This window comes from Apostichopus japonicus, chromosome 9, assembly GCF_037975245.1.
Source record: "Apostichopus japonicus isolate 1M-3 chromosome 9, ASM3797524v1, whole genome shotgun sequence".
Classification (NCBI taxonomy): domain Eukaryota; kingdom Metazoa; phylum Echinodermata; class Holothuroidea; order Aspidochirotida; family Stichopodidae; genus Apostichopus; species Apostichopus japonicus.
This window is the reverse complement of record NC_092569.1, coordinates 14,061,764-14,085,434: the sequence shown is the minus strand read 5'-3', so window position 1 is coordinate 14,085,434 and position 23,671 is coordinate 14,061,764. Positions and strand designations below refer to the sequence as shown.

At 35.7% G+C, this 23,671-nt stretch overlaps 2 protein-coding genes across 2 annotated transcripts in view; both read right to left on the bottom strand.

Moving 5' to 3' along the window:
• Window positions 1-5,962, bottom strand: part of LOC139974480 (receptor-interacting serine/threonine-protein kinase 1-like) — a 240,480-nt gene extending 234,518 nt beyond the window's left edge. Inside the window, exon 1 of the mRNA XM_071981662.1 lies at window positions 5,895-5,962. The gene's annotated coding sequence lies outside the window, so the exon portion shown is untranslated. The remainder of the gene's footprint in view (window positions 1-5,894) is intronic.
• Window positions 5,963-9,692: 3,730 nt separating this feature from the next.
• Window positions 9,693-23,671, bottom strand: part of LOC139974481 (uncharacterized) — a 65,260-nt gene continuing 51,281 nt past the window's right edge. The window contains exons 4-8 of the mRNA XM_071981663.1: window positions 15,068-15,130; window positions 14,197-14,259; window positions 13,327-13,389; window positions 11,965-12,027; window positions 9,693-11,260 (exon numbers count right to left, since the gene is read on the bottom strand). Of these exons, the coding sequence (XP_071837764.1) occupies window positions 10,889-11,260; window positions 11,965-12,027; window positions 13,327-13,389; window positions 14,197-14,259; window positions 15,068-15,100 (594 nt within the window). The 5' untranslated portion in view covers window positions 15,101-15,130 and the 3' untranslated portion in view covers window positions 9,693-10,888. The remainder of the gene's footprint in view (window positions 11,261-11,964; window positions 12,028-13,326; window positions 13,390-14,196; window positions 14,260-15,067; window positions 15,131-23,671) is intronic.

The following is a 23,671-nucleotide window of genomic DNA, read 5'->3' as shown; positions in this document are numbered from 1 at the left end:
AGGTGTCCAATAGTATGATACGGTGTTAGGCCAATACAAGATAAACTAGGCATAGCATAGGCTAGTTTGCAATTGCAGACCCTAATGTTACGGTAGGCTACACATACCTCTGCAACAGAGTGAGCAGACCGACTGTACAAAATAAACAGTCATTAAGAATGTTCTAAATTGAGTCAATAGGCTAGGCCCTACAGGACTTTAACTCCTGAATATATGGTAAAGGGACATTCCGTGTCAAATCACGGATGGCTGTAGCTGCACCCTCTCCAAAAATTGCCAAATATTTTGTATGATTGGAACACCATAAAATAAGCATATTCTGAAAATTTCAGTTACATTAATTCATAATTGGCTGATTAATCCCACTTTGAAATTCCTCAATCTGTCACCACCGTGGAATTTGGCATTTTCTTGATTTTTGAGGTCTCATTTCTCATCAATTAAACATTCTACTACCTTTCTATTACATATGCTTATAGATTCTATCACATAGTTCAGGAATATAAAACATTAGGCTACAAAAACATTGTCTTGTAGAGTTAGGTCAACTTAAAAGTATCAAAATATTCAATTTTTTGTAGGTTTCACTAAAATGTGTGCTATTTTTAATGATACAGCGCTCCTAAACCCTTTCTTCACGGTACTTGATTCTTTCAAAGTTTCTTGTGTCTAGTCCAAAAACTACAAAATAATGATTACAATGCTTTCCTATAATAAATTTGCAAGTTGTGCATTTCTAAAGTTGCTATTTCATGCTGCGATTCAGCATGGGGAAGGGGCTTTGGTGCAAATTGTTTACCACAGTAATCATGTTAGAGCTGTCAGGATTATAAACTTCAATTATAAGTATTAATTCCTTACACCTAAACAAATTCCACGGATCTTTGGTCTCAAGTGGCATAGAAAGCAATTCGGAATGTCAACGTTTTAGCATCAAAACGTCAAACGATCGTCACTTAAAGGGGTACTAAAGGCAAATTAAAAAAAAAAAAACTATATAGATAGAGAAAATGCTTGTAACAGATGCACATACCTGTCCACAGTCACCCATAGACTAGAACCCATAAAACTACAGTTTTCCTAATAGCCTGGACTGTGATCAATAGTGGAACAAAGGTTTACATCCATGGATAAATGTGGTTTTTGTTGCTTTTAAATTTGTATTATGTTTATAAAGGAAATCCAGAACTTTAAGTTACCATATGAATAATCATACTTTATCTATGGCAAAATGTTGCAGTTTTAAAACGTGTGGGACATTCAGTAAAACTTAGAACAGGGAAACTAAATTCAGTGATTCACAAATAGAAAACGAACCATAAAACATTTTAATTGGACGTTTTGTTGATTGTTAACAAATGAAAGGAGCTTTTAAATATATACTCTCTACAAATTCACTGTGTACTTGGTACAGTAATATGTGAATGTCGACATTATATTGTCAATAGCATAAGAAAGCTGATACCCTTGATTAATAAAAATAATTACTAAATTTGTGCTTTAATTCTATGATTGTTCATGAACTAATTATAGATAACTAGACATCAAGCAGCAGTATTTGATGTTTCGTAATATATTTGCAACAAAATCAAAAGTGACTTTCTTGTTTTAGTTTTCATCACACTTTTTTACAAACTTACTTTCTATGTCGATATGATTTAGCAGTGATTCCTTTTAATATATATTTGCTACAACACATTAAAGATGTCCCTAGTGTGTACTTATTCGAAGACAGTGCATCAATACCATTTTGGTGTCATTATAATGGGTCTTAAGGTAAGCATGTCAAACGTTACTGGACACTCCAAGGGGATCACTAGTACATCCTAAACACCTTTGTGTGCTCACCTGTAAGACACATCCTTGACATCTTAAAAGTGTCTCTTGATACCCATATTGGTGTCATTTGACTCCTCTGAAAATGGGTCTTCAGGTAAGCACCTAAAGGTGTCGGTGGTCACTGGACACCACACAGTAGTCTGATATACACCTTACAGGTATCACATAGACACCTTTGTGTGCTTACCCGGAAGTTATAAATTCACACCTTAAAGGTGTCTCTTGACACCCATATTGGTGTCATTTGACTCTTTTGGAACGGGTCTTCAGGTAAGCACTTAAAGGTGTCAGTTGTGACTAGACAACCTAAAGTAGTCAGAATTGCACCTTCAAGGTGTGATTGGACACCTTTCATACTTACCTGAAGACCCACTTCTGGCCACCTTTAAAGGTGTCAAATGACACCTTTATTTTTTTGAGTGCATATTACGTTGTGTAGAATACAATACTTGTACTCGAGGCGTCATCGCCCGTATGGAACGTCATTGTTTATATATCTTAGGAAAGGTGTATAGAGACCCGGGAGGTTCCATGAATGACATGCTAGAGAGTACACCGGACACGGTCTTTCGTGCTCAACAGCCAGGGTGTGTCTGGGTACTTTATTTTCATTAGATCATTAAACACATTACATATGACCTTTCATAATACTAAGGGTGGTGTGCACACGATCTACATATTGCACACGAAATTCTTTTATTTGCGCATGTCACTAAACTGTTAATATATAACAATTTTAACATTTATTCAATAATTACAGTTATCTCTTATACATTTTCGGATATCTCTAATTCTTAAAACAATTCTCCAATTCATTTCCAGATATGTCTTATTTATATCTAGATATCAATAATTAAAACACATTTGGGTTATCAGAAATTGAATTCTAAATATCAAGATCTCGATTAAGAGATATCCAAATTGGATGAGAGATATCGGAATACAATTAGAGATGTACAACATTTAATTAGAGATATCAAGAATTCAAATTGGAGATATCCAAAATTGAATTAGAGATTTTGGGAGTTCAATTAGAGATATCAAAATTTGAATTAGAGATATCAAGAATTTGAATTAGAGATATCCAGAATTGAATTCGACTTATAAAGAATTCAAATTAGAGATTTCCAAAATTTAGTTTCCGGTGCACGTGACTTTCCTCATAACTGCACAAACCCAAATAAGAAGTCTTATCAGTACTTCCTCTTCAATAAAATCTTCTGATCGTAAGGAAGTCGAGTGAGTTAAGGTATATTTCGAAGAACTTCTTGATATAAGTGAAATTAGGGAAACCAAAAGAAATTGTAGAAATTTGACGGATATGAAAAAAATTAAAGAAATTTGCTAATGCATGGAGCAGAAAAACCAATTATTTATCTGATTCGTCCATCGGTAGTTATGTGTAGCTCACATTGCCATGTTATAAGCATTCATAACACGCTCCGCGAATTTGCCGAAGGTACAATCAGAGAAATGTTGACACGTTTTGATGCGTTACTACAAGTACAAGCTATGCCATTGCCAGCTTCAAGTTCCAGTACACGTGCCAACGGCACAGATGATGGCAGGAGTAGCTCATATTTCCCACATACTCAACTTAACACAGGTACAGAACATGTTTTTTATTTTTATGTTCAGAGTGTTCATATTGATATGGTCTAGCGTATTCAACGTCTGCACAGATCAATCTTACAGCATGGCTAACGTTCAGAGAAAAAATATAATTGCATCTTTCAAGTTTTCGATATCATCTAGGCCTATTAAGCACTGCAGTGTAACTTCGGATGTGTAGGCCTCTAGACTAGCCTTAAAATCTAAATCGAATAATAAATTAATGGTTCATGTGCTGTACCACTGCTTTCAAATCGTATTAGGGGCTTAACTAGGCCTATGCAGGTATGTGCACTTTTGACAAAACGATTTGACGTGAGGGGCCAACCGGCTAGCTGATGCACCTAATTAATTTGCTAAAATGAAACAGTCAGCCATCAGCATAATTACGGAATGTGGTAAAAGCATGTTTGCACTTTATTGCCTACCATGACATTTTTATCACTTGAGGAATTACTGTGTTATATCATATACACGTCGCAGATACTTTATGATAAATGTTAATTGACTTATAGTAATCAACAATTTTTCAGAATGTTTGTACATATACCCTGTTAAGTGCTGTTGTTAACTAGTAATTTCATCACAATTCTTGTCAACAGACTGTACTCTGTCTTTCAAAGAAGAAAAGGAAAAAAGAAATATCTAAAACAAAATCCATCAGAGAATGGCAGCACATTGCATGGAGCAACCGAAATCATAGAAAAACAAAGGATCATGATATGCAGGTACTGTGTATAGTATCGATCAGTCACTACACATTTTTTTACATTTATATTTTAGGTCATCGGGGTCGCCCAAGGTCAGCTTTTACGAATGCAATTACTGCAAAGGTGAATGGAAAAATCAATCAAGTGTTCGCCGTCTCTCAAGACGACATCTCTCAAGAAAATGTAGCTGAACAATAAAAACGCTTACTCAGATATCACCCAAGAAGCTTTGCAAGAGCGTATAAGATGCCTGCATGCTGACTTTCCGAACTGTGATGTCAAGGTGAGGATTATTTATATCAGTTGACATGCAACTTTTTGTGTGGGAATGAGATATATATGAGATTCCACGCATCCTTATTTAAACCCCAAATCAGCAAAAAGATGTTAATATGCACACCATTCATAGTACACACATTAAGAAAACTTCTCGATATATAGAGGAAGGAACGGATGTGGTACATATGTTAAGAATTAAAACATATTCAGTACACATGTTAAACTTTACAGTTTACATCTGAAAGGAATTTAGTTGCGATGAAGATGTAAACCTGTCAAAATAATTGCAAATGCAAAAGTATAACTAAATAAGCTGAAATTGTCTCTACAGATCAAAGTTGATATTGTCTAATGATAGAATGTATGTAATTCATTGCATTAAGGGCTACAGTTGTACCCATACGTATAAGAATGTGACCCTCAGCCGTCTCATTCATTCCATTCACCGCATTGTGAATTCAGTGAACAGTATACACCAGATTTTTAGCATTCAGTATTTAATTAATTATAACAAATTTATCACCACTATTTCATTACAAACGTGAAAAAAATAATTTCTGACTTTTAATGGATGATGCCTAGTTACTAGTTAAAATTAAAGTGCAGGGAAGAAGAGTGTGGGATATACATTAGAAAATGTTGACACTATTGGTACAGCAAGAAGATGGGGAAAAGCTGTCACAAGACGTCCATATTCTGTTCTTGGTCCTAATTTTTTGTGGCATCTGGATGGTCACATGGAGCTAATCAGGTTTGAAATTAACTGTAAGGCACGGCCACATGAGTCAGGTATAGACATTGCCCAATGAGTTAATTTCATTGTCATCCATGCCAAGACCCCCTAGAATTGCAATTTCAGAATGAAGAATAACCACTTTTTGCAATCATGCAAAATGAAGAATAACCAATGGTGTCAACATAAACTTACACCTTCATGGATGATGTTTTGACCTACATACAATTGCAAAATATCATGACACTAGAAAGAATTTAAACGTGTATTCTGCAAAAACTTGCATTTTTTGTCAATTATCCAAGTCATTAAAATTTTCAAAGTCTCAAGTCAACATTGGACAGATTTCATTGCCATTGATCTTGTCTCCTATGTTTAGTGCTCATATCTGCTTCTCATTTCTGTCTTTTAATAGATGAGGTTTTATAACACAAACAAATTACTTCAAGCCTCTGTAATTCTGCATTGTAACCCAGAGGCAGATAGAGCTTTAGACAACATATTTTGTTCACTCGGACATACATATAGGAAGAAATTCTCCAAGAGGTATTGTGTGTCAACCTCTTCCAACATCATCGAAATGATTACACACCTTGCAACACGGCATGGCAGTGTTTCTGTTAGTGCTGCCGAATGGGTGAGTACTCTGCCAGTTGCTGTCAACTTTGCACTCTCCCTTCTACAACGATGGAGCGGCAATTTTGGAACAAATACATGCTCCACTAGTAAGTATTCTTTGGTGACTTCCTTTCATAAACTTGTCATCATTCCTTTATAAGGCCCCATGCCTTCCCCCTCTCTACCTTCAAATGTCACCTTTAGGTTTCTTAAATATATCTATGGGTCTTGGTAAAGGTTCAAAAGATCTTCCACAATGTTGTTTCTACGCAACTGCACTTCCTCATCCCGCTTAAGCTCATCTTCAGTTGAGCAAACACTGTCATAAGTCAATAAATAATTTGTCAGAATCTAATTGTAATACACTCAGAAGTCTAGCAAGCCGCATTTTGGACTCTCATAAGAATAATGAAAGCATTGAGGTTCAAACTATTATCCATTGTATGTGTATTTAACAAGTATTACATCAATCTGACCTGAAAAGCATTCTTCCCCTAGGTGCTACCGAAATAAATACATAGCTATGCACAAGGAGAAGAAATGTATATGATAGACAAATTGTATGGGTTCAAGGTTTGTTTCATTGCTGGTTTTTACATGAAAATCAGTATAACATTATAGTCACAACTCTCCTACACGCTCAAATATAGCTAGTTAAATCTGGACAGAGGACCTTGGAGGAACAGCGCATCACAGGAATTATTATTCCGACTTACTGTATATACCATATTTAATATTTCGTGGGTGACGAAAACTTTCCTGAAAGGTGTAACAAGTACATATCTAGGGAATACCATAATATTGCGTAGACCTCACTATGTTTGGTGGCCAAATGGAACACAAAAGGTCCTATAGTTTTTTTCTCTTTCAAGTCTTACCTGCCCCTTTCACTCATTTTATATGTTGCACATATTATGATCAAACCGGTTTGCATGATTATTCCATACGTCTATGTAAGGAATTTTGTACATATCCTCTTGGTTTCGCGTGGTCCGACAAGGTGGGTCGCGCTTCACATGCAAAAACTACTTTATGGGTCGCCAATAAAGAAGTTTGCAGACTACCATAGCTTAACCAGTGGTTTTTAAAAAGAACTTTAAAAAGGCACATTTTTTTAACAAGTTTACTGCAACGAATTCTTCATCACAAATCAAACGCTTGGGATTTGACAAGAACATCTCTTTTGGGTGACGGGGCACTAATTAGTTTATAACAATCGACTAGTACCTGTGCTCATTTATTATACTTAGTGATGTAACACTTATGCCATTACATAGGAACAATAACATTATAATTTGAAACAGTGGAGCTTGTTCATTGAATAAAAGTGCATTGAATAAAATTGCAGACGGTCCGAATAACTTGTTCAACATCTGTGTAAAATACCGTGGTGTATATATAGAGTTCGCAGACACCAACAAAAATCTTGGTCGTTACATGTGTTACATATGTTACTATACAACGTACTCGGTTTACTGTACATATGACACCGAATTACTTTATATCCAGTATAGGTCTGTCGGTTTCAGATATGATCAACAGAATCTGATGTATAAGCTAAGATTAAGATATCAAGGTGAACTTAGTAACTTTTAACGTGAAGAAGTAATGATTTTGCCAGGTTCATAGCTACGACTATGTGCCGAGTGAATTTGCTTACATTTCTTAACTATAAGAATGAAATTATACAACTTATTGTATATTTTGATATGCTTATCGAAAAAACCTTGTCCTAAGCTTGCGTTAACTACTGTCGAAGATAATTCATGCATACCTCACAAATATATATATTATCGCATTTTCCACTGCAATTCTGGTACAATAACTTAATATTTTGTATATCATAATGAAAGGCACTTACCCTAAGTATGCGGTAAGGACTGTCGAATATGCTGCATACCTCTCCCATATGTAGATTATCGCCGTTCTCTACATGATTTTTACCGTTCTTCGTATTATAAAAGTCCCCATCGTCAGCTTCAGTAGGAACTTCACGACCTCTGTGGATTCTATCATAAAACGTGCTGAACCATTTTGCAGGCATATTTTTACGGACTGATTCGCACAATGAAAAACTATATAAAATGATCTTTTAACTTGGGAAATCACCGTCAAAATGAATTGCAATGAAATCTGACACAGGCCTCAAGTTTGATTTAATTATTTTCTTTTAAATGATCGATACTGTAACTGATTTCATGGATGGGCTACGATATTTGACTATGATCAGATCACTTCTAACTAGCCGATTAAAACAATTGGATTCCATGAAATGTCAGAGACTGTGCACGTCAAATAATTAAGCGTCAAACACTACTGTGCTGCTGCTGTACACAACCATAACACCAAACTGCTCTCTATTCAGTAAGAAGAAACATCGAGAATCCCATTTGAGGTATCGGAGGAAATCCGTTGAAAAATAAAGACATTTGGTTTTCTTTCTCTTTTGCAGAACTAAGTATAACAAGAGTACGGAAATACGTGACCATTACTGAAAGATGATTCTTGTAACTTGTTAAAGGTCAAACTGACTTCATCTCAAATCGCTTCAAATTATTTTCGGACAGAAGAAAAGAACACAATACTGTGACAATTTTATACGCTCCAATCTCGTTTTGAAGAAAGAGACATCCGAAACGCGGAACAGAAAATAAACTTTCCTCGGTTTCTCTTAACACATAAACGAACTTCTTTGTATGATGTTACTACAAATCCGCCTTCACGATTCGATGTACCTTTCGTAATCTCATGAGTTTAACTAACTGCTCGAAGGAAACAGACCATGAGTCTTACGTCGTCTATCACTTAAACTGGCCATCCCAGATGAACAGATGGCGCTTACTGTGTACGATAATATAAGGAGCTGCACAACAAGCGCATGCGTACAACAATTAGGTGGCGCTATTTGAATACTATATCATATATTGAGGGTATATTTTATGACAATAATATGTAGAAAAACAACACTGTGAAAATGCAAATATATTGATCAATGCTCCTTTTTATATTAGTACATTTAAATTTGCATACTGATATGTTATGAAAATGTGTATAAAAGCTATAGTATTAATATCTATAACAAAATTATGGTTGCGCTAAATAATGGCTACCAAAGTTAAAACATTCCTCCCCTCCAAAAAACATAACAAAACAAAACATAAGAACCGAATGCCAGGGGTAGAATTCTGTGACGAAAATTAAAAACTTAAGGAAAGAAAAGCCAAAAGCTACAACATCTTCCAGCATTAATGGTGTTGGGATAATGTCGAAGAAACTTGTATCCCCAATCAACCAAGCATGGTTTTAAATGATACTTAAAGTTCAAAATCGGTCCAAAACGACCGTGATTGAAAAGACAAGTATCGCTTCTGACTTTGGAGAGATCATTAAAGTCAGCCTGTTCATTAATAGCAATTCGGTTAAACTTTTAAACCTTATAAAATAGTTACATTACTGAGCTGGTGTGTACACTAAAATTGAACTGCTACATGAAGGGACGCAACCAACACAATCTTTTGCTTGACAATAATTAAGTACAATAAGCTTAGTATAACTATTTTTAGAAATAGTCTGCACTTTGTCCTCCTGTGCGCGCATACATACAATGATACAAGAGCGTTCACAGCAATTTCGGCAATAACTGTATGCATGCTTGTTGTACGTACATGATTCCTTCATGAAAGGTTAGTTCCTCTTATTCGGTGAACACACGCAGACTTCAGTTCAGCTACTCATACCAATTTGGTATGTTATACTGCCCATTGTCAAAAAACTTGTAATATCCTGAGAGAATTAACAATATTGTCTTTATACATGTACAGTTTATCGAAAAAGCTATGAAAAATTGTCTTTAAGTTATGAGTTGATGCTTCTTGCTAAGCTTCCTTCAATATATAGTCCGATCTGTAGTACACATTTATATTCAGTGTCGTCCTATAGGTCACCCATGCATGTGAACATGACTTTGCAAACACTTGGGTAATATATATTAATCTTAGACATAGGCCTACTGGCAACTCTACATAGAACTGTAAATAAATCTTCGAAACTAATCAATGTCTTAGCCATTTAATCAATTGTCAATCGTGCCAATTCTGACATCCACAGATGATCTCCAAACCTAGCAAAATATATCATTAAATATCGCATTGGTTGTGTCCCTATCAAAACTTCGAATTCGTAGTAGATCACGAGTAGAGCCAAGACAATCAGACAAAGCACACTGTTTAGTAATCCTAGCCGCGGAAGCATGAAATAAGTACTTTGCAAGCTAGAATAATAGTACCGTCATAGTGCAAGCTACATTGCTAAACGACTGTACTTTAAATGTTGATTTAAACAAAAATGGCAAGCATCCTTTAAACAATTACAACCATGCAAATACTACAGTCATGTTAAGAATCTTATCCTCGTTGAGCGTTGATATGGTTTTCATAACCGCTGCTGCTACTATTTATAACATGTATTTGTCTCTATGGTATTATGAGATGATTCTTTGTTCCTTGGACAAATTATCCAATGATCTTATTTTTGTCCAAGCAGTTGGACAAAAATAAAAGCAACTTTGTTTTTCCTTACATCATGTTACGATTTACAAATGTGAGGTAAATATATATTTGATACATTGTAAACAATAAGTGCTTCATTAAACGTATACATCTTATTGCGATGGCAATCGTAGCAAAACATGTAACAAGCTCTGTCACTTTGCCTTGACAATTGTTATTTTGATACTCAAAAGACATTGAATCAATGAATGAACTTTCGTGAATTTCACGCTAATCCATCTTGAGCCCTTAAAAGTATGCCTATGATTAAAATCTGCCTCGTGTGTGAATTGTATCACTTGAATAACAATATCTACTCTATTTATGGCAAAGTTTTGATTATGAGATACAAATTAATAAACCATGGCCACGAGATATGCATTTTGAAACAAATACTTTACAGATATTAAACCGATTAAATTTCAAACATTTGTTAGTTTAAGTAATTCTAAGTTGTTATACGATATATTGAATACATGATTAATTTAATATTAGCTAATCTGATTTTTATTGGTTATTTGAACCAATTTATTTTACAGCCTGAACATGCGTCAAGTGTTTCGACCATAGACAGAAAAGGAAAAATAGAAACCCCGATTTTGCTGTGAGGTTATTTTTACCACAACATAGCCTTGTCCTGGACCACCTGCCATCAGTTCGGGATATCCGCCAGTGTCATCGTCCCATTTATCCCGTACTAGTACTCCAGAGATTGTTTCAGTAGGCTTTTGGCTGTACTGGAAGGTGTAATGCTGTACTTCAAACAGCGTGCCATGCACATTCTGTCTGCTTGTGAACAGAAGGATATCCCCTGGCCTAGTACTACCCAAAATTAAATTGTGTCTCCCTGGCTCGTCTGCGTAATCTTGGATGTTAACATAGTAGGGATATTTTTTCGAGGTCTGAAGCTTAGTTGTGGTACCCTGCAATTCCAGGAAAGCATATAAACTTAGTGATAAATGATATATGTTTTAAATGATTCATATGTCTCCCTAGAATAAACTGGTTGCTAATGTTTAACAAGAACAAGAAGCATTCTTAAAAATGTACTTCTACGATTAACAATTTGTTTTTTTTGATATACTAATATAAAAACCAAAAATTTAGAAACGAAGAATTTTTCCATTCAAATGATAACGAATGCAAAATATCAATACATTGCTTTGATTAAATTTAGTTCTATATGATTCGGGATGAGTGTATCAGATGATCTTGCATTGTTTCAGACGTTAAAATTTAAATAAAATGCTTTGCATGTAGTGATTCAATATAAATGTCACCGGCTATTTAGCGTATTTAACGAAATTTCTCTGTTGCGATTATTTATGTAATACTTTGAAATTTGAAAACAACTGTTAAAAGTTATTGGTTTTACGAAATACACCCATAACTCAATCATTCTCAACCAAATTCTGGTCATGAGTATTATAAAGGTATTATAGCAGCTAGACTGCAATAGTATTTGAGCCAATGGCTCATGAGTACCATCAAGTGATATAGTATCTCCTTGCTACAACCTGTAATCTCATCCACAATAATATTGTAACAGTGACGCTAAAGATAAAAACGACACATTTCATGTAAACACTTTTCGATTGGTAAATGAAATGTTTACTAGAGAACTTACCATGGATGTTGTTGATGGCGTTGTATTCGTTATTGCAGGATTTCTATCTGCTGTCGTACCCACCTAAAAATAATCATCATTTCAGTATGGTTAATTACATATAAAATTGTTAAAATGGAAGGTCCTGTACTTGCAATGATATGAAGAAACGTCAACAGTTTTTCAACAGTTCGGCTGTTAGTATATGAACTTAAGGCTCGATTTGGTCTATGAGCAAGTGCCGCACTCTGAAGTTATTTTACCCTTGCACAAGCTTTACCTCTTTCGATCATCTACAATAAAGCGGGGAAGCTTCTGGTAAAAAAAAATCAAATGTATTCAAGGTAAAAAAAACTTTTTTTTGTAATGTTTGCTACTTTGCAAACGTCGTTGGCGTCGTTGTTTTCGTTACGTCCAATCTGCTATCTTAGTTGCGGTACCCTGCAATTCCAGGAAAGCATATGATATAAGTTATAACAAGTTCACACGTAGCAATATGTCTGCATTAAGCCTTTTATAGGAATGATAAATATGATATAAACCACAACAAGGCGCAACTTTTACTTTTAATTTATATTAGCGTAAAGCCCAGCTAAACTTTCTCTTGAGGCAAAATAAATAAATTATAGTGTAAGTTAACATGTAATGCTTTAACATACGTATATGCAACCCTTTGGAGATACATAACCGCATAAACTTAGTGATAAATAACTGATGTTTTAAAAGTTAATATTTCTAGCAAGACTAAACTGGTTGCTAAAGTTTAACAAGAACAAGAAGCATTATCGAAAATGTACTTCTACGGCAACCAATTTGTTTGTTTTGCTCTACTTATATATAGCTCAAACATGAAGAAGCGATTTTTTTTTCATTCGATTGATAACGGATGAAAAATGTTAATGCATTGCTTTGATTTAATTTAGCTTCAATACGAATTGGGATGAGTGTATCAGATGATCTTGCATTGTTTCAGACGTTAAATTTAAATAAAATGCCTTGCATGTAGTGATTCAATATAAATGACACCGGCTAATTAGCGTATTTCACGACATGTCTCTGTTGCGATTATTTATGTAATACATTGAAATTTGTAAACAACTGCTAAAAGTAATTGGTTTTACGAGATACACCAGTTACTCCTTTATTCTCAACCAAATTCTGGTCATGAGTATTATAAAGGTACTATAAAGGCATGATAGCAGCTAGACTGCAATAGTATTCGAGCCAATGGCTCATGAGTACAATAAAGTGATATGGTATCTCCTTGCTACAAGCTGTAACCCATCCACAATAATACTGTAACAGTGACGCTAAAGATAAAAACGACACATTTTATGTAAAAACTGGACGATTGGTAAATGAAATGTTTACTAGAGAACTTACAATGGATGTTGTTGATGGCGTTGTATTCGTTATTGCAGGATTTCTATCTGCTGTCGTACTCGCCTAAAAATAATCATCATTTCAGTATGGTTAATAACATATAAAATTGTTAAAATGGAAGGTCCTATACTTGCAATGATATGAAGAAACGTCAACAGTTTTTCAACATTTCGGCTGTTAGTATATGAACTTAAGGCTCGATTTGGTTTATGAGTAAGTGCCGCACTCTGAAGTTATTTTACCCTTGCACAAGTTTTACCTCTTTCGATCATCTACAATAAAGCGGGGAAGCTTCTGATCAAAAAATCAAATGTATTCAATGTTAAAAAACTTTTTTTTGTAATGTTTGCTACTTGGAAGCTGTTGGCGTCGTTGTTTTCGTTACGTCCAATCTGCTATCTTAGTTGCGATATCCTGCGATTCCAGGAAAGCATATGATATAAGTTATAACAAGTTAACACGTAGCAATATGTCTGCATTAAGCCTTTCATAGGAATGATAAATGTGATTTAAGCCACAACAAGGCGGCAACTTTTTACTTTTAATTGATATTTCCGTAAAACCAAGCTTAACTTTCTCTTAAGGCAAAATAAATTAATTACAGTGTAAGTTAACATGTTATGCTTTAACATACTTATATGCAACCATTTGGAGATACATAACCGCATAAATTTAGTGTTAAATGACTTATGTTATGCAATAGTATTTAAGGCAATGGCTCATGAGTACCATGAAGTAATATGGTATCTCCTTGCTACAAGCTGTAACCCATCCACAATAATACTGTAACAGTGACGCTAAAGATAAAAACGACACATTTTATGTAAAAACTGGACGATTGGTAAATGAAATGTTTACTAGAGAACTTACAATGGATGTTGTTGATGGCGTTGTATTCGTTATTGCAGGATTTCTATCTGCTGTCGTACTCGCCTAAAAATAATCATCATTTCAGTATGGTTAATAACATATAAAATTGTTAAAATGGAAGGTCCTATACTTGCAATGATATGAAGAAACGTCAACAGTTTTTCAACATTTCGGCTGTTAGTATATGAAATTAAGGCTCGATTTGGTTTATGAGTAAGTGCCGCACTCTGAAGTTATTTTACCCTTGCACAAGTTTTACCTCTTTCGATCATCTACAATAAAGCGGGGAAGCTTCTGATCAAAAAATCAAATGTATTCAATGTTAAAAAACTTTTTCTTGTAATGTTTGCTACTTGGAAGCTGTTGGCGTCGTTGTTTTCGTTACGTCCAATCTGCTATCTTAGTTGCGATATCCTGCGATTCCAGGAAAGCATATGATATAAGTTATAACAAGTTAACACGTAGCAATATGTCTGCATTAAGCCTTTCATAGGAATGATAAATGTGATTTAAGCCACAACAAGGCGGCAACTTTTTACTTTTAATTGATATTTCCGTAAAACCAAGCTTAACTTTCTCTTAAGGCAAAATAAATTAATTACAGTGTAAGTTAACATGTTATGCTTTAACATACTTATATGCAACCATTTGGAGATACATAACCGCATAAATTTAGTGTTAAATGACTTATGTTATGCAATAGTATTTAAGGCAATGGCTCATGAGTACCATGAAGTAATATGGTATCTCCTTGCTACATGCTGTTACCTCATCCACAATAATACTGTAGCAGTGACCCTAATGATTTAAACGACACATTTTATGTAAAAACTGGGCGATTGGTAAATAAAATGTTTACTTGAGGACTTACCATGGATGTTGATGATGGCGTTGTATTCTTCATTGCAGGATTTCTATCTGCTGTCGTACTCACCTAAAAATAATCATCATTTCAGTAGAATTAATTACATATACAATTGTTAAAATGGAAGGTCCTGTACTTACAATGATATGAAGAAACGTTAACAGTATTTCAACAGCCAGGCTGTTAGTATATGAATTTAAGGCTCGATTTGATCTATGAGTAAGTGCTGCACTCTGAAGTTATATTTCCCTTGCAAAAGTTTTACTTCTTTCTATAACTTTACAATAAAGCGGGGAAGCTTCTGATAAAAAAAAAAAAACGAAAAGTGTTTAATTTGAAAAGGTTTTGTTGTTGTAATGTTTGCTACTTGGATGCTGTTGGCGGCGTTGTTTTCGTTACGTCCAATCTGCTATCTTAGTTGCGATATCCTGCGATTCCAGGAAAGCATATCATGTTAGTTATAACAAGTTAATGCGTAGTAATATGTCTGCATTAAGTCTTTTATAGGAAATTATAATGTGATTTAATCCACAAAAAGGCGCAACTTTTACTTTAAATTGATGTTTCCGTAAACTAAGCTAAACTGACTCTTGTGGCAAAATAAATTAATTACAGTGTAAGTTAGCATGTTATGCTATAACATACGTAGATGTTACGTTTCGGAGATACATAACCGAATAAATTAGGTGTTAAATGACTTATATAATATTTCTAGCAAGACTAAACTGGTCGCTAAAGTTTAACCAGAACAGGAAGCATTCTCAAAAATGTTCTTTTACGGCAAACAATTTGTTTGTTTTGCTCTAATAATATATAACCCAAACATTTAGAAACGTAGAATTTTTCCATCCGAATGATAACGAACGCAACATATCAATGCATTGCTTTGATTTAATTTAGCTTCAATACGATTTGGGATGAATGTATCAGATGATCTTGCATTGTTTCAAACGTTAAATGTTATAAAATGCTTTGCATTTAGTGATTCAATATAAATGACACCGGCTAATTAGCGTATTTCACGACATATCTCTGTTGCGATGATTTATTTACTACATTGAAAATTTGTAACAACCGCTAAAAGTATTTGGTTTTACGAAATACACCAATTACTCCTCATTCTAGAAAAAATTCTGGCCATGAGAATAATAAAGGTATTATAGCATCTAGGCTGCAATAGAATTTGAGCCAATGGCTCATGAGTACAATAAAGTGATATGGTATCTCCTTTCTACAAGCTGTAACCTCATCCCCAATAATACTGTAACAGTGACGCTAAAGATAAAAACGACACATTTTATATTAAAAACTTTTCGATTGGTAAATAAAATGTTTACTAGATGACAAACCATGGATGTTGTTGATGGCGTTGTATTCGTTATTGTAGGATTTCTAACTGCTGTTGTACTCGCCTAAAAATAATCATCATTTCAGTATGATTAATTACATATAAAATTTTTAAAATGGAAGGTCCTGTACTTGCAATGATATGAAGAAACGTTAACAGTATTTCAACTGCTAGGCTGTTACTATTTAAACTTAAGGCTCTATTTGGTCTATGAGTAAGTGCCGCACTCTAAAGTAATATTTCACTTGCACAGGTTTACCTCTATCGATCACCCACAATAAAACAGGGAAGCTTCTGAAAACAAAAATCAAAAGTTTCCAATGTAAGAAGTGTTCTGTAGTTGTGGTAATTTTTGCTACTTTGATGCTGTCGGCGGCGTTAATTTCGTTACGTCCATCTGCTGTCTTGATCTGCAGCTCAAAAATTCATACTGTTAGTAGGCTATATCAGGTGATATCCGATCGAATGAAGGCTAATGAAGAAGTTCCTTGGCGGGAAGGTAAGAATGTCGGACAAAGTCCAAGGAATCCTGCGACAAAATTCGACTTGGGCACTTATACACAAGCCTATAGGACCAAATTAAACCACGACTTACATGGATGCTAGAGAGGGAACAAAAATCCCGGATGGACTTTCGCACACTGTTTTCACAAGAGAAATCAATTTCATATATGGATTCTCATCAAATTTTCGTGTGGGGTGGGATAAAGATGAGTGGCTGTTAACCGTGAAAGAGCATTGCTGTAAGGTTACCATGTGCTATACACGGTAATTAGGCCAGTCAATCTGTACAAAATAATGGCTTGACCTAGACTAAACCTAGACTAGACCTATTGCAAAAGAAACGATTTGCGTTGCAAATGTCTCCAGACACCATACTTAGAAACATATAAAAAAGTAGAAAATATACCCAGGTGAAATTGGCTAATTTGCATACAAACAAAATGGTCGTCTTTACGGCTATTTTCAATAATATAGGTGGGTACACAACCTGATATTAGTAGATATTATGCACGTTGTATATTATACATATATATATATATATATATATATATATATATATATATATATATATATATATATATATATATATATATATATAAATATGGTCCCTGCATACCTTTGACATTGCATTTGAGCCAGAATAAATCAAAGATGGCCGCCAAATCAAAGATGGCTGCCGTTTTCCCGCCAAATCCTGCCATTTCCCCGCAATATCAAAATTATCCCTGGTATATAGAATAGCAAAACTACTAACATTATAATAAACATACACTATAAAACTATCCCATTTACCCTCATATTAAAACAGATTGACTAGACTATATCGTACTCATATTACTATATTATTCAACACGGCCATACAAAGAATGCCTATATAACAAGTTACGAAAATAGGCATAATAACCTCCGATAGCTCCACGTCCAATCTCTCAGTGGATACATGTGGTGAATCTGTATAGTTTATACCTTTGCGTTCGCCACACACTATTTAACATTCTAAATCAAGATTTCTGCAGGTGCATGTCCGTGTATCACAGTTTGTTTTTACATCGCATCACCTTCATAAGAGTGTCTGGAGCAGGTAGCAGGTCTGTTTTCATTGGTTCAAGTTTACCTCCTACTCCCATTCTTCTGGAATCAAATTGGAACCTTAGTTCATCCATTCTTGTACACGGGCACTGTGATAGCGCGCCACCGCTGCAGTGGGAGAAAGTAAGTGTACTTGTACCGCTGAGGTCCTCTTCGCGATTTTTCTCCAAACCACCTGTACCGAAGTTCACATAAGCCTTCCTCACGGGATCCCCCATACCAGCAAGAAAGAGCCTTATCACCAGCAGACATTATGTCTTCCCTTGTCGTTTCTCTGGAGAATATTTCTGCTTGCTGTTTGAAGTCGGGATTACCTTTCAACTTTGTAAGTGGTACTACTTTCCCAATACCAAACAACCTTAATGTTGTGTGACAGCCAGAAATTGCATGTACATATGGTAAAAGTTGACATGTGTCTGGGTACAGTGCTTGTTGTAGCCACTTAATATTTCAAATTCTTCGATTCTTGATGGTCTGCTTTCCTTCAGACCTAAAATAGAGGTCAAGGACAAAAGCACTAGGAGATCCGTTTCCTCTCCCATCAGGGTAGTGCGGCACCTGGAAGCTAAATCCACTGCAGTTTGACGAATGAGCAAGTTGCATGAATAGTTTTGATATTGTTGTCTTTAATCTGTCACTCAGCATGAAGAGGATTTTCTGTTTGTAACTGCTATTAGCTAGGAAGTGCTTTTTTTACGTAAGAGGCATGCTCCCAAAAATTTTTACCTCTAGACCCACAACACCACCAGATCGACGGAGATGAGCTGAGTCATGATATCTTACAAGGATAACATTGGATCATACCCTGTCATACCCTGAAATCATCCATCAAACCTCAATAAAGTTTTGCATTCTGTTCTGCAAGGCTGTTCTGCATTTTAAGTATTCAAGAACAGAACTTAGCGGTAATTACAGCCTTTTGACTTTTTCAAACTTGTTTCAAACGTTTCAATGAAAATAAAATAAATACATTTATCTTTATGTTTTGTTTTTCAAAACAAATTTTTAAACATTCTAACGTTGCAACAAAGTATTTCTGCTGAATTGGAGCATCAGGTAAGGGGAAAAACGTATGGGAGGAAAGGGACTAATTGTTATGAAATAGTGATACCATCTCTTTGATGTTACCGACACACTCCATCGAGACACCTTACAGGCCTCTTATGTATTTATCTAGGTCATGGATTCAGTTTTCCCACGAGAAGTTTTTAACTATCTTATTGAATCTTGGTACAGGGCCTTTTCCCAAAATAGATTCCATTATGTCTGTGGAACATTCGAGAAGGTTCTCTCACGTGGTATGGAAGTTTCCATAGAAAGGGGATGGACTTCCAAACTCCCAACCAATCAGGGCAGATCAGTGCCAGCGCACTTATTTTTATATCGTTAAGTTGATACAGGATGGTCAGGTCATTGGCTGCCTACTGATTGTGCGCAGAGGGATTTTGTAGAAGTAAGGTATAAAAGTAAAAGGAGGCCGAAAGTTTGAGCACTCCGTCAGCAAATTTATCACTTGGTCAGCAAATTTATCACTCCGCCGAAAGTTCATCACTCCTAATTGTTTAATTGACGGAGTCAGGTCAAGTCAAATCATTGTAATTTAGTTTTATTTGTAAAGAGAATCGACAGAGAAGAAATTATACCGAATCATTAATCAAATCCGATCTTGTCAAATTGTTTTTCTGTGAACTCATTGTTTTCTTCCGTTCGAGACATCTCCTGAAGAAGCATAAATACGGCATCAAGATACCCCAGTACCTTTCTATGCGAGTCCCGATATAGTTTTACTATCGGAGGAAGCGGGCTCGTCACAATATTACATGGTGGAGATCGGTTGCTTTCTTCAGGAACGAAACGGTAACGGAACTTTTCACAACTTTCGTTCGTTACGTTCAATAACGAACAGGAGATTTTTTTGGCCCGAAGACCTAACGAGGAACACAACGTATGTTCACGACCTAGCCTAACATACACTCTGCGATGGAAGTCAGCCTGTACTAGCCTAAGCCTGTACACCGGAACCACTGATCTGTACACTAACGTTAATCAACCCAGCATGCAGTTCGCGTTTGAACATTCGCGCAACTAGTACGTAGAATACTACAGCTCTAAACATCAGAACTGAACATTTTCGCGATCTAAGCCTAGACTCTACCCGATGTTAACGGCGAACGAATCTGCAGCATACGAGATGTAGGCCCACCTGCTACTACCCACCTGTTACTACCTGCCGCTACTACTACTACTAACCGAGGGACTTCAGTCATCGTTTGCAGTTCCAGTACCAGTTCTTAGTTAAACTTAAGGGTGAGTGAAATCATGCCAATTTGTATCCCAACCCCTATTTGAGATCAGAGTGTACCGTTAGGTTATTTTAATCGTGTCCATGTATTGCATATTTGTTATTTGTATTTAATAACGGTCGATAATGTGTTCAATTAAGTAAAGGCTCATGTTGTATACTCATAACTAGCCTAATTGTATTCAGCATAATGTCAGTCAGTGAACAGGAAACTTCTACCTCTGTTAATGTTATGCAGAAACATAGGCCCACTGATTTTTTGCCATCACAATTTCAGGGCGATGTAATTGATGCAGATTTAGCCGAAGCTCATTATTTGGGATTTGAAGATTATTTAGAGGTGCATAAATTGCCGTCCCAAACCACCCCTGAGGCTGTAGCGGAAGAATTTAATGAAATATGTCGCATATTTAAGCGAACACTTAAAGGCCAAGCCAGACTCTGGATTGAAAACAAAAGTTTTTCAACTATTGCTGATATGCGCACACAATTCCTTGCTCGTTTCAGTCCAGGCACTTCTTCCTACGCTAAATCACAGGCATTTCATGCATTAAGCTATACGCCAGGTGATACAGCTCAAGCTCATTTGGCCAAAATTTCCAAAGCTGCAGCACAATTAAATTATGGCGAGGACCAAATTAGAGATAAATTCATCTCGACCCTGCCTTTGCAATGTCGTTCAGCAGTGTTAATGTCTGCATCACCACAAGCAACAATTGCAGATTTGGTCATGAAAGTGCAATGCTATTTTGACTTACAAATCCAAAGTCAACCCACAGCTTCTTCCGAACTATTTATGGCAATGCACGACAAAGCATCTTCTGTTCAGACTCCTACTATTTCTGCATCTTCTGAGATACACGAGTTGTGTATAAAATTCAGGAGTTAGAAACCAAGTTTGATCAGTCACGTAGGTCAGAATCGCAAGACAATCCAAAAGATATGAGGCAAAGATATAGTTCTCGTGATTCTCGTGGTCCTAGGACAGGTCAGAATAATAACAGGAGAAGGTTACCATATTTTAATCCTTCAATCACATGTTACTACTGCCAAAATCGAGGTCATTTTGCACAATATTGCCAAATTCGCCTAAGCCATGAAATGGAGGCTAATGTAAAGAAAGTACCAACACAGAATTTTCATTAGGGAGCACTTATGATAGCACTCATCATACAGTGACTCCAGACAAAGTACCAAGTAAGGGAAGATCGAAACGTAAAGCAAATAATATTTGGAAGAATAGTAATATTCCTAGTTCTAGATATACAGGGAACGACCGTAGTGTGGATATTCAACTGGACACACGTAATTTTGTAAGAGGTACTTTACATGATGGTAAAGGAATTTCATTGTTGTTTGATAGTGGAGCGACACGCTCTATCATTTCTTCTTCTACAGTGCAAAATTCAAAGTATTTATCCTCTATACAACCAGTCTCAGTTGATGTAGTAAACCTAAAGTTGGGTAATGGTCAGTTTATTCATGCGTATAGCACGATAACATTTCAGGTCAAAATTCAGGGTCATGAATTTCAACTTTCTGCTTTAATTGCTGCAAACCTGACAGGCATTGACTTAATATTAGGTAGTCAAACTCTGAAGGAATTGAATGGATCTTTGGACTTTACCACAAAATGTTTTAGAATTAAACAAGCCAAAGTTTTCCTTAGGCCAGTGCAGAGATTTGTTATTTACCCAGGTCAGCAAAGATACATTACTGTACAGGGACGTCTTCCACTATATGCACGAAATGCAGATGTGGTTATTAAACCGTTTCCTCTAATATCTCGTATGTGTCCTTCACGAATGTTAGTAAAAATGCATAAAGGTAGAACAAAGATTCTACTAAGGAACATGGGTAATCAGAAATTTTGTCTGCATCCTTCTCGCACAGTGGCTCATTTAGATTTAGCAGATATCATTACGGTCACAGAAGACATACCTATTGATTCTCTAGATTTTCTCAATGTCATGAGAGACATCGAAAAACCGTCTCTATTTCAAACCAATTCTAACTCTAAAGAGAATCGTGATGAAATTACACGATATAATTTACATCGATATCCACATTTGACAGCCGATGATCCCCTGGTTTCCAAATACGAACAGGAAATCATGAGAGACAACATTAATTTGGAACAAAGTATTCTGAATGCTTCAGAAACAGAAAGCATTTATGAATTTCTAGACTCACATAGAGATGCATTTTCTCTTTATGGTGAATTATCTCACTGTCCAAATTATGAGGCTGATATTACTCTTACTAATGATGAGCCATTTTACATACGTCCCTATAGACTTTCAGATGAGGACAAAGTCATTGTCGCCAGTGAGCTTGACAAATTAGTGCGATTAGGAATCTTAGCGGTAGGACATCAGTCTTATACCTCACCGGTTTTCCTCATTCCAAAGAAGGGAACAAAAGACAAAAGGGTTGTCACAGATTTTCGCTACTTGAATAGTAGAATAAAACGTCTCAATCACCCATTTCCATTACTGAATGAGACTATCCGTACCATAGGGTACTCTGGAGCCAAAATTTTGGGTGTTCTTGATTTAAAGTCTGCATTCTTCTGTCTGCCACTTAGTGTTCATGCACAACAATATACAGGTATTGCTTCATTTCATGGAGGAAAGCATTATTATTATAAACGCTTACCACAGGGATTGAATTTATCTCCAGCGATCTTTCAGTCGAAAATTAATGATATTTTGGCAACGATCCCAAATTCAAATAAGTTCTGTATTGCTCATCATGACGATATTATTGTGTACAGTGCAGACAAACGATCTCACAAACAACACCTAAAGGCAATTTTTAAGGTTTTAATGGACAACGGATTGAAAATCTCTCCGAAAAAGTGTAGCATTTTTCAAAATTCAGTCCGATATATGGGACATTTGCTCTCAATAACCCCAGAAGGTGAGGCTTGTATCCAACCTTTACATGACAGATGTGCAGCAATCAGGAACACACCGAAACCACACAATGTTAAGTCAGTAAGACGATTTGTAGGTGCAGTTAATTATGTGGCTTCGTTTTACCCAAATATTCAAGCACTATTGAGACCATTACATCATTTGAGTCGTAAGAGAAAGGTATTTAAATGGACAGAGGAACATCAGTGTGCATTTCAAAGTATTAAAGAGTTGTTGTGTAATCCACCTATATTGCATATGCCACAGAAATATGGTCGTTTTGTATTATATAGCGACACATCACGAGTAGCAACAGGATCATACTTGACACAAAGAGTTAATGGCAAAGAGAATATTATTGCATATTACTCTAAGATATTACCACCAGCATGTCAGAGGTATAGTGTAACTGAATTAGAAATGATGGGTCTATTTATTAATGTGACAGC